Source organism: Mustela nigripes, chromosome 4 (genome assembly GCF_022355385.1).
Source record: "Mustela nigripes isolate SB6536 chromosome 4, MUSNIG.SB6536, whole genome shotgun sequence".
Classification (NCBI taxonomy): domain Eukaryota; kingdom Metazoa; phylum Chordata; class Mammalia; order Carnivora; family Mustelidae; genus Mustela; species Mustela nigripes.
The window spans coordinates 52,269,129-52,281,907 of record NC_081560.1 but is presented as its reverse complement, the minus strand read 5'-3'; the positions used below and the strand labels follow the sequence as shown (position 1 = coordinate 52,281,907).

Genomic DNA, 12,779 nt, shown 5'->3' with positions numbered 1-12,779 from the left:
AGTTTATGTACCAATCAACCCTCATGAGGTAAAATATTTTCTGTGAAACAGCTGAAGGCAAAAGAATAGCTCTTCTCTGACAAACCCCAGAAAATACCCTAGGCCTAGGACACTATGCTGCTAAATATGAGGAAGGGTCTTTTAAAAATTAGTGCATAATTCTGTCATTATTTCATTCTGTAAATGTGGAAAAGCCGTTTAAAGAAGAAGAAAATATAATTGCTGCGTTTATGAACAGTGCTTTGAAAAACTTAAGATCTGACAGGGCCCAATGGATTTAAATACTATTACAGCAAACCTTTATATTTTCTTGCACTGTACTAGTTCAAAGGTACCGGCCTTCTTAAAGATTATTTATTTATTTATTTATTTATTTGACAGGCAAAGATCACAAGTAAGCAGAGAGGCAGACAGAGACAGAGGAGGAAGCAGGCTCCCCGCTGAACAGAGAGCCTGATGCGGGGTCAATCCCAGGACCCTGGGATCATGACCTGAGCCGAAAGCAGAGGCTTTAACCCACTGAGCCACCCAGGCACCCCTGTACTGGTCTTCTTAAATACCACCTAAGCTTGCTCACTTTTCAGAAGACAGAACTGGAGACAAAAAATAAATAAATAAAATAAAGTAATGGGAAATTAGTCTTGGCAAAATTTGAAGAAGACAGATGCTTCATACTAAAGTATCATTTAGCAGATGGTTTTTTAAAACTGTAAGGAGGTGATATGGGTTGGGTGGAAGAGCATTAATGAAGACAGACGATGGAGAGCCAATAAATAAAACAACTCGATTCAACATTATACATAGATTAGATTTTAAGATTCAGTGATTACCAGAAAATTGAAAAAATTAGGAGTCTAGAAATCTGCTAGATAAATCTACACATAACATTAAGAAAAACACAATACAATCTGAAAGATAATACTTTACAAATACATCTTTAAAAAGATAGACTCTGAGGGGAGCCTGGGTGGCCCAGTTGGTTAAGCAGCCAGCTCTTGGTTTCAGGTCATGTCATGATCTCAGGGTCCTGGGATTAAGTCCCTCTTTCAGCCCTGCACTCTACTGAAGTTGGCTTGAGAGGTTCTCTCTCTCCCTCTTCCTCTCTCCACCACTCCCCCCATTCATGCATGTGGGTGTACTCTTTCTCTCTCTCTCTCAAATGAATAAATAAATAAAATCTAGGGGCACTTGGGTGAGTTGAGCAACCAACTCTTGGTTTTCGACTCCGGTCATGATCTCAGGGTCCTACAGTCTAGATCTCAAGGGCTCCCTGTTCAGCCAGATTCTGCTTCTCTCTTTTCCCCCTCTGCCCCTCTCCCAACTTGTGCTCACTCTGTCTCTAACATAAATAAATCCTGAAAAAAATCTTGAAAAAAAAAAGAAACTGAACTATTAGTGAAATCCTAAAATAATGAAGTCTCAAGTCTAATCACTTTGTTGGTATACAAAGAGAATATTTAATGAGGGCCCATAGCTAGAGTAGGTATGAGTAGTTTTTCCAAAGGCAAAAAAAGAAAAAAAAAATTGCACAAAACAAATTGTGTTGTCCTTGTGCATTTGTGAGCATGGGGAATATAGGGCTGGAAGTTCAGACTGTGACCATAGAACAATGTAGAACTAAAATCATCTTCACAGACCGCCCACTTCACTCTTTCCGATGAGGATATTGAAACATAAAAAGTTAATGTGATTTTTCCAACATCATAAAACCATCTAGCAGAATAATAATGATTACATCAAAAGGTTTCTGAGTACCTATGTGTTTGGACTACTTCATCAATCTGATGATCTTATAGCTTTAATAGTATCATGGTTATCAAATTAAATAACCAAACAGAGGTTTCTCCACTCTTCTCTCCCTCAATCTTTCTCTCTCTCTCTCTATTATGTGTATATGTGTGTGTGTATATATATATCCAAACTTCCTTTCTTAAATATTTTAACCAAAACTTGTAACTAACATCACAAATCATCTCAAAAGACAAGACACTCTAATTTAAAAAGTACTTAAAATATGTTTTCAACACTTCTCTACTTTTTATTACCTTTAATATACTGCTGATTTTGCCTGATAAGCTTAATCTCTTTATCAAACATAAACAGAGCTGAATTCAATACATATTAACAGAATTCAGAATACACTCAAAATAATTTTCAGGAACACTTACCAAATTAAACAAGGAATAGAAAGTATCTTCTCTTTAGCTACAATGTAAATTTAAAAGATTCATTATATTAAATTGATTGGAAATTGGCTAAATTTAGGGGTGTCTGTGTGGCTTGGTCAGATAAGCGTCTGCCTTTGGCTCAGGTCATGATCCCAGTGTCCTGGCATCAAGCCCTGGGATGGGTTTCCTGCTCATCAGGAAGCCTGCTCTTCCCTCTCCTTTTTCCCCTCCCTCCAGCTCATGCTCTCTCTGTAAAATAAATAAATAAGATCTCTAAAAAAAGAAAGAAAGAAAAGAAAATTGGGTAAATTTAATCTTGGGGGAGCCAGAGGAAAATTATTTTTTTAATTCACGGGGCCCAGGATTTTACTCCCCTTCTTCCAATGGAAAAGTTTCCTTATCCTTGAATTAAACTCATAAAAATTTTGATAAAATAGTGCTACCCACATAATATATGTTATATTGCTAAAATATTATTCAGATAATACTTTATTCACATTCTAGTTTCTTTTAGTGGAAGACCGTATTTAGAATACAAGATCTGGGTGCATGGTGTACTCATTACTACCAGGGTGTCATTGTTTCTTGGCCCTCCCAGTGAATAAAGCTGGGAAATACATGGATGCCTTTATGTACAGTTTTACATGTATAAATTTATCATATACATATTTAGATCCATGAGTTCATACTGATTCTTTCAATTCTAAGCTAACACCTTAGCATTCTTTCTTCAATTTCCTCATTCCATGTTTCTAATTCTTTTCTCAGACATAGAGAAACTAACTCCCATTATCATCCTCCATGTGTTTACTTATTTACTCAAAGTAACCAACCTACCAATGTAACCAGTCTGGCTGAGTCTTCTGCATGTCACCTCTGCAACCCTCTGCTCCAACTACCCACTTCCTCAAACACTAGGCATGCTGTTGCCCATACTACTTACTGCACTGCCCCCTTACCCTTCACTGCTACACTTGCTAGAGTGCTACATATCCAAGCTAGGAGAGCAAGGGAATAAACAGGAAGGTAAGGGGATCAGTCATGATTTTCGATTATTTGCCTTAATAGTTGACCCTTCCCCCATCCTTAACATGCCCCCTTTCCACAACTCCCATACTAAAAAACAGCTAATGGGCTGGTTATATTTGTTTTTGCAAATTTCACTTCACTATTAAACATAAGAATGCCCTAGAAGTAGTACTCAACTCTTTTTTTTTTTTTTTTTTTTTTTTGTCAGAGAGAGAGAGAGAGTGTGAACACAGGCAGACAGAATGGCAGGCAGAGGCAGAGGGAGAAGCAGACTCCCTGCCAAGCAAGGAGCCCGATGTGGGACTCAATCCCAGGACGCTGGGATCATGACCTGAGCCGAAGGCAGCTGCTTAACCAACTGAGCCACCCAGGCGTCCTAGTACTCAACTCTTAAACTTGACAATTTCCATCAACCTGTCAAAAAAATCATCATGCGGTATCTGGGTGGCTCAATCAGTTAAGCATCAGCTTTTGGCTCAGATCATGATTCCAGGGTCCTAGGATCAAGCCACATGTCTGGCTCCTTGCTCAGTGGGGAGTCTGCTTCTCCCTCTGCTCCTCTCCCCTTTTGTGCTCTCTCTCTCTCAAATAAATAAATATATTTTTTTTAAATCATGATATAATGAACCATGTTAAACACTCCAGAAGCAAAAAAAAAGACTTCAAAACAACTCAAACACTTAGAAAAACAACATATGCAGAATGTTTAATCAAATTATTAAAATATGTAGAAGGCACTATACAGTGCACTTTTATAAGATTCTACATCACTTATGATGACTTAGGGGATCTGTAGAAGGATACTCAACTCATGACTATAATAACTGACAAAGTGAAAATATGCCCAGGCATTTGTCAGGATGAGATAATAATGACTGATAAGGCAAGCTGCAAAATTAACAGGAAACATTGCTTCTCTCAAGGACACACTGCAGCTTAAGATTCATAACAACCTCTCTTTTTGAGTAATTAACTATATTCTTATTCACTGAGAAGGCTTGTTATCTAAAATCACAGATATTAAAACCGTGGCTGTATAAACATGAATCAGTAAGAATGAAACGTCCCACTTTTGCCTGGAGGATCTAAGTCACCTTGACACAGAGAAGCAGGTTTGATTTTCAACCAAGGTACAGAGCCAGAGCTTCAGATAAGGGGTTTCTGAGCATAACATTCCACATAGATTTAATTTTGTAGTTTCCAAGACAACATGACCCTGGGTCCACTTTGAAGTCCACACCAGATTTTGACTCCATTACATACAGCTCTGCTTTGTTTTGATCAAGCCCATAAAAATATTGCTTCATTTCAGTTTCATCTAAACTTCACCTTTCCTCCAAATACCATGATTTTGTCTTTTCTTCTGTTTGGTGAAATGCTCATATAGTGCCTGTTGTAGTCTCCCTCTTTGAAACAAGCCAGTAGGTCTGACTTTTTCAAAGTCATGCTATACATTTGTCCTTGAAAGTCATGGACTGATTAGGCTGGACAAAAAAGTGACAGTTACAGCCCAAACCCTTCATTCCTATGGTTTAGGATCATGAAGTTCACATAATTATGTGTAACAAGATCTAAAGGACAAGGAGAAGGTAATTTACTGGTTAAAGAATATAATTTGAGGGGTTCCTGGGTGGTTCAGTTGGTTAAGGGTTCAACTCTTGATATTGGCTGTCATGATCTCAGGGTTGTGAAACAGAGCTCCCTATTAGGCTCTGCACTGGATGTGGAGCCTGCTTAAGGTTCTCTTTCTCTCTCTCCTTCCCTTTCCCTCTGCACCACACCCCAGCAAAAAAACAAACAACCAAACAAAAAACAAAAACAAAAAAAAAAAACCCCCACAATTTTAGCTATTATACAGAAAACTTTTTAAGAAAAGAAAACAAAAGTTAGCCACCTAAAGAAGGATCCATTGGTAGAAAGGTGGGTAAATATCTTCCCATCTTTTCCCCATTGTTGATCATACCCATTCCTGTTCCCTTCCAAATTGGGAGAAACATTTTAACACTGAATCTTTGATGGTTGGAGGGGGTAACATTAACATTCAGAAACTTTAACCATTCTTTGTGAGGTTGCTATGAAAAGGAGAAAACAAACTCTTTTAACCATTTGGGAGAAAAAGGAATTTATTTCCTGGAAAGAATTACTATGTGTAAAAATTCCTTATTAAGATTTGTTGGAACATATTTCTGCTTCCATAGATACTTAGACTTTCAGTCATAAAAAATAAAAATTATAAAAAGTAAAATAAAAATTTTTTTTTAGATTTTATTTATTTATTTGACAGAGAGAGATTACAAGTAGACAGAGAGGCAGGCAGAGAGAGAGAGAGAGAGAGAGAGAGAGGGAAGCAGGCTCCCCGCTGAGCAGAGAGCCCGATACGGGACTCGATCCCAGGACCCTGAGATCATGACCTGAGCCGAAGGCAGCGGCTTAACCCACTGAGCCACCCAGGCGCCCCAGTAAAATAAAATTTTAAAAACAGCCACTGGGATTTAAATCCCAAACAAAACTTCTTTGGAATATAATTATTATACTGAAACAGTAAATATTACCTTAAACTCTGACAACCATTCCTCCACAGCCCCTTTCTCTGAAGTGAACATCTTTCCACATCTGTTCTAGACCTTCGACCTGAAAGTTAACATAAAAAAATGTTAAAATTTTGAACATATGTTAAAGTCAGATTACTATGAATAGAACTAGTCCTATAAAATTTAGTTACTTCTTATTTGTGAAATTAAAGCAGTTTAAAACATAAATTACTAGGCTCATTTCAAAACAGTGTGCATAAACAAGCATTCAAACACAAGAATTTTAATAAAAGTATAAATAACATAAGGAAATTGGTTCTGCAGTTTTCGTTCAGCTTTTAGGAACGCCAGCTGCAAAACATACTAAACACTTTCCCTTGTTTCAAAGAAATAACTCCAAAATATCATGCATCTTCAGAAAATATTTTAAAATTGTAAAAATATAAAAAGACATGCTGCAAAATTGACTTTATAGGAAGCATTTAAATAATTCCATTTGCTTATATTTTGATTCTTTATAATTTCTTTAGACAAGCCACTTGGTTCCCTGAAAGCTTAATAATCATAAAATAAGAATAAAAGTGATAATATTCAAGATAATAATCATATTCAACAATAGCTATTCAGAACAGTGGGATTTAGCTAGGTAAAAATGAGGAGAAAAGGAAGCTAAAGAAAATGCAAAACAAACTTATCTCAAGCAAAACTTCTGTGAAAGTACAAAGTAGTTCTCTTCACCCATCTGTATGAGAGTAGACCTAAAAACTGTTTCTTGAAGGAAAACCTTAGCTCTATCTGAATTTCCTAACCTCCTAACTCAAGCACAAATCCTTCATTAGGCTTCTTAATTTTCATCAGCCTTATAATGTAGTAGAAAGAGAGGCATAATTGCCAGAAACAGAATCCTGATTCTATTACTTATTTGTAGTACAACGTTGGGCAACTCTTTTACCTTACTTTTTTCATCTGTGAAATACAGATAGCCACAGCACCTACTTTCAAGGGGTTATTGTTAGGATTAAATTAAAAAGTGCAAATAAAAGCACTTATTTATGTACCTGGCAATAAAGTTTTAATACTATGCAATATATTTTTTTAAGATTTTATTTATTTATTTGACAGACAAAGATCACAAGTAGGCAGAGACAGGCAGAGAGAGACAGAGAAGCAGGCGCCCTGCTGAGCAGAGAGCTGGACTCAGATTGTCAGTCCTGACAACCTGAGCCAAAGGCAGAGGCTCTAACCCACTGAGCCACCTAGGCACCCAATACTATGCAATATTATTATTGAGGAATATCAACTCACATAGCCTCTGCTCAGCTGTCTACCAAAGCATACAGACACGCCTTAATAAACAACATAGGTTCTTGCCTAAGAATATAAAAAGTTTCTATTGTCTAATTCCCATTAAAAACATGGTTAAAAAAATAGAGAAAAAAACAAAACCATAGTTAAGAAAAATATGTGTACACATATACATACACAATGTGTATACATACACATTCATTCATTCATTAGGAATTGAGAGATATGCATGTTATTTTTTTAGAGCAAAAATAGCCCATTTATTTTTTAATCCAAATTTTATCCTCGGGTCAAGTCAGACTATCAAAAAATACATGTATGTACCATACTACTGATTTTATAGAACTATCCACTCGAATAAACTGGGCTTTGGAATTATGTCCCAAATGTTACCAAAAATCCTGCTAGATCACGTTACCACCTTTAAAATGCAAAAGAATAGAAAATCCACATCTTCAGTTTTCCCTACCAGGAAAAACTCTCCTTTAGAGTAACTGGTTTGCTTTTACATATGGATACTGTGATTCTCATAACAGATTCTCTTTACTTTGATTATAATAAAGTGGGAGTCACAGTTTCTGCCCTAATTCTGTACACAAAAAAAGCAGGCCTGAGTTAATCCTTTTTCTTGTTTCATATTATACTCCTACTCTTATTTTCTTTCCGCCTGGATCTACTTTTTTAAAAAAATTTTATTTATTTGAGAGAGCGCATGAGTTGGTGGGGGCAGAGTTGATAAGTAGAAACAGAGGGAGAGGGACAAACAGACTCCCAGGTTAAGCGGAGTCTTATGCAGGGCTTGATCCCAGTATCTTGAGATCATGACCTGAGCCAGTCAGGCACTTAACCAACTAAGCCATCCACCAGGTAGATCCTGCCCCTGGATATACTTACTTTTCTCTTGTTATATTAATATTTATTTGTGAAGCAAAATGAAGCAAAGTAAATATAAATGCAAATAAGGGTTTTAAAATATTTATCCAATGTTTATCTAGTAGGGCAGAAAATTATCACAAATAAAACCATGCTACATCAAATTACAGAAAATTGGGGGAGATAAAATTTTTACAAAAATTCAAAATAACTCCCTAGTTAAAATTGAGACTAATTTTTAGAAGGTTAAAAGTAATCAAGAGGGAGGCGCCTGGGTGGCTCAGTGGGTTAAAGCCTCTGCCTTCGGCTCAGGTCATGATCCCAGGGTCCTGGGATCGAGCCCTGCATCGGGCTCTCTGCTCAGCAGGGAGCCTGCTTCCCTTCCTCTCTCTCTGCCTGCCTCTCTGCCTACTTGTGATCTCTGTCTGTCAAATAAGTAAATAAAAAAAAAATCATACAGAAACATGAACATATGTTTTCTGGAAGATGTGCTTAAGAATTTCCATAGCAGCAGGTTTTGTAAATAGTTAAAAGTAGAAGCAAACCAATATTCATCAAGAGTAGAATAGATAAATTATGGTACACCGTATGTGGAGTTCTACACAACAATGATAATAATAAGATATATAATTATATATAATTATGTGTATATATATTATTATATCAAAATATAAATATATTAATATCATAATGTTGGGGAAAAGGAGGCAGAAAAATATTTTTTCCTATATTACATTTGAATACACTTCAATAACAAGCAAAACTAATCAATTGTGTTAAAGCTAGGATAACGGGGGCGCCTGGGTGGCTCAGTGGGTTAAGCCACTGCCTTTGGCTCAGGTCATGATCTCGGGGTCCTGGGATCAAGTCCCGCATCAGACTCTCTGCTCAGCAGGGAGCCTACTTCCTCCTCTCTCTCTCTCTGCCTACTTGTGATCTCTCTGTCAAATAAATGAATAAAATCTTTAAAAAAAAAAAAAAAGCTAGGATAACGGCTGCCCTTGAGGGAGTTACTTTTTGGGTTCTAGTAATGTTATGCTTCTTGATGTAGGGGCTGGTTACACAGGTATGTTCATTTGGTGGAAATTCACCAAACTCCACACCGATTCGTGCATTTTTCTGTGTGTATATTATACAATAGTAACAGCCCCAGGCCTCTTATCTTCCACTTGACAGAGATCATATGGGAGCCCTCAGTTGCACAGCTGAGTTAGTCTGAATACTCACTTGTCCAGCATGCATTCAAGCTCAAGTAAAATTGTCCCTGCCCATACCTCTTTACCTTCTTCCACAGAGCTCAAAAGAGAGGCTTAAAACTACCTCCCTACTCTTGAAACATTCACAGTCTTACCACAACTATCTGCTTCAGGTCTAACAAGACCAGTCATCATTTCCTTCATCCCTGTTCCCTGTTTATGTTGGACACCACTACAGCTCCCAGGTTACACTCAGCCCTCACACACTAATTTACATAACTCTTGCACATCTGTTTTACCCTCCTCTCCTATCCCATTCAAATTCTGGAAGGAGGTTTTTTTCACTGTGCCTTCTGAAACTGAAAATCTGTTAGCAGTAAAATCCTCTGTGTCCTCAACAATTCTCTGAATGTTTTTCTTTCTTCTTTCTTTCTTCTTATTCTAATATGAAACCCAGTCCTTCTCTGAAGACAGTTTTCCCTGTGAACTTCTCAGAGTGACTGCTTTTCCTCAGGTAGCCCCGGAAGAAACCACTAAGCCTGGAGGTAAAGTAACTGTCCTCCTTCTTTCTCCTTATTATCATTTTCAAATCATTCTTCCTCTCTCTTTTCAAACCATCCACCCAAAGTTGCTTTGAACTCATGTAGCTGCATCTATCAGTCAAATCCCCTTCACCTCCCCTTCATTTCTAAATGACTTTAACTCTGGCTCACTGTCTGTCTTTCAAACTACTCCTATTTAAATTCTTGGTGATTGGGGTGCCTGGGTGGCACAGCTGGTTAAGCACCCAACTCCTGTTTTGGCTGGGGTTATGATCTCAGGGTCATGAGATCCAGCCCTAAGTCGGGCTCTACGCTCAGTGAGGAGTCTGCTTGAGTTTCTCTCTCCTTCTCCCTCTGCCCCTCCTACTTGTGCTCTCTTCCTTTCTCTCTGACAGATAGATAGATAGATAGAAATTGGAATTCTTGTTGGTTATTTTCTCACACCCTGAACTCTTAATTCCTAAAAATCTCTTCCAACCACATTGTCTTCTTCCCTGCCTCAGCTATTCAATCCTATGATCATGACCTATACCAGCTATTCTCAAACACTTGGTCAAGGCCATTTTACACTTTAAGATATTAAACCAACCTGAAAGAATAGCCAATGGCCAAAGCTGGAATAACTTGAGCAACATAACAAATAACATAGAACTGAATTATTACCCACAGTATAAAATAAACATACATGAGTCCACAATGAAATAATAAACAAAAGTTAGAGAGCAAGAGACAAGTCCTCCTCTCAGAAGAATTCCAAAAGATATATCCAGGAAGGGTTTAGTCCCTGTCTTCCTACTGACAATGGATTGGACATAGTGATTTGTTTCCAAAGAGTAGAGTATCAAAAGGGGGAAATAGTAACTTTATAGTGGAGAAATATGGCAAACACTGACTTGATCAAGATTCACCTCACCTGAGATGTCATGTGAGTATTATGTACCCCTGATATGATGAGAAGGGCACTTTACCCCTGTGGTATTCTTTCAAAAAACCTATAAACCAAGTATAATAATGAGAAAACATTAGAGAAACATTTGAAGGATGTTCTACGAAAATATCTGATACGTATTCCTCAAAAGTAACAAGGTCCTAAACAACAAACAAACAAAAACAGAAAAAGACTGTGAGACTAAGGTGACATGAAAACAACTGAATACAATAGGGTAACCTGGATTAGATCCTAGAAGTAAAAAGACAGTAATGAAAAAACTAGTGAGATCCTAATAAAGTCTGGAATTTAGTCAAGAGCAATGTAATTAGTAATGACAAATGCACATTCTTTGAATGACATTAAGAGCAACTGAACTGGGGTGTGAGATATATGGGACTACTCCATACTATGTTTGCAACTTTTCTATAAATCTAAAGTTGTTCATAAAGTTATTTTTTAAAAATTATTGAGGCTCTGAAACAGCTTTTTATTTATGTAGGTTAATATCTATTGGTATTTACAACATTCAAAAATAAAACAGAAATTTTTAAAACACAAGAACTTATAAACATATATCCCATTAGTCATCCCTTACCATGTAGCCTTTGGAAAGCACTACTGTATACCCATTAATAGGAGTGAGAAGACAAATAAAAGTCCTACTGTTATGAAAATAGTTTTAAGCTTGTAGACTACACGAAAGGATTTTAGGGACCCCCAAAAGATCCCCAAATGATACTTTGAGAAACCACTGTCTTCCCCCCACTGACCTCTGACCTTCCCTATCTTTTCAATACATCCTTTTATGCACTCAGACCCCAAAAACTTTTGACCATACCAGGATATAATGTCACTTCCCAATATTCTCCTTTCTCTCCTTGCCCATTTCAAATTCTTTAGTTAATTCTAATCACCATTTTGAATGTACTCCTTCAACTACTTTGCCCTTAATTGTTTTATTCCCTTGGCAAAAATACAACTCTGGTGAAATGCAACTCTCCACATGGTCCATGTCAGCAACCATACAGCTGAACAAGGTGAAAAAAACAACTAAAACACTTAAAAAGTTATGACTAAGAATCTTAAGTATACCCTTAATGTTGCCTGGCAATCATGCAGTTCCCTATAGTCTGTTCACTTTCCCAGTCTCCTACTTAATTGTTTCATACATTCTTCCAGATACTCAAAACTCTAAAACCTTCTTCCCATTGTTACTTGCAGATGATAATCTTAATTCCTACCTCACTGATCAGAAGAGAACTTTCATGAATTCTCCAATGTCTACCTACCTAAAAGCATCTGTATCTTTACACTTCATCTTCCCTTCTGTTAACTAAATGAATTGTCCATAATCCTATCTGAGGCCAAGCCTTTGAAGAATACACTACAAAATCCTCTCTTGCCTACCTAACAAAATCACTTTAACAAGCCTCTTCTCCCTAAATTTCTCCCTCTCTACTTCATTTCCTCTTCAGCTATTTTCACATCTCTGTTCCTCTTTTACATTAAAACTCCCCAAAAGAGTTGTATACTCATTTCTAATTCCTAACTGTCCTTACAACTTTTTTTTAGTTTTTAAAAATCAACTTTGAGGTATAATTTATATATAATAAAATATACACATTACAACTGTTCAGTTCTATGTATCCATCCTTTCCAGTCAATCCTCCAACCCCCTATCCCAAGGAACTACTGATTTGATTTCTATCATTATAGATTACTCAGCATGCACAAGAACTTCAAACAAATGGAATCATATGCTATGTACATGTGATTCTGGTTTCATCTTCTCAGCTTGTTTTTGAGATTTATTCATGCTGTTGAGTGTATCTATAGCTTGTTCTTTCTCATTGCTGACTTGCATGACTATACCACAAAATTTTACCTATTTAGCTGCTGATGGACATATGGATTACTTTCAGTTTGGGGCTATTATGAATCAAGCTACGATAAACACTCATGTGGCAGATTGTATTCTCTGAAGATAACCACAACACAATCTCCTTAAAAGATAACTTGGACACAACTTTCATCAAGAAGTGGAATCAAGGTAACCTCCCCTTGAGTGTAAGTAAGCTCAGTACTATGGCTAGGTCATACAAGGTGATACAGTTTGCAAATGATTCTCTAGGGACCATCATTCTTGAAATCTATCCACTGTATTATGAAAATGCCCAAGGACTAACTTACATGGAGAGTCCATG

At 37.0% G+C, this 12,779-nt stretch overlaps 1 protein-coding gene across 3 annotated transcripts in view; it reads right to left on the bottom strand.

The window, feature by feature from the left end:
• Window positions 1-12,779, bottom strand: part of HYCC1 (hyccin PI4KA lipid kinase complex subunit 1) — a 98,825-nt gene that overhangs the window by 44,596 nt on the left and 41,450 nt on the right. For all 3 annotated transcript variants that reach the window (XM_059396728.1, XM_059396727.1, XM_059396729.1), the window contains one exon: window positions 5,750-5,828. In XM_059396728.1, coding sequence (XP_059252711.1) covers window positions 5,750-5,800 — 51 coding nt within the window. In that variant the 5' untranslated portion in view covers window positions 5,801-5,828. The remainder of the gene's footprint in view (window positions 1-5,749; window positions 5,829-12,779) is intronic.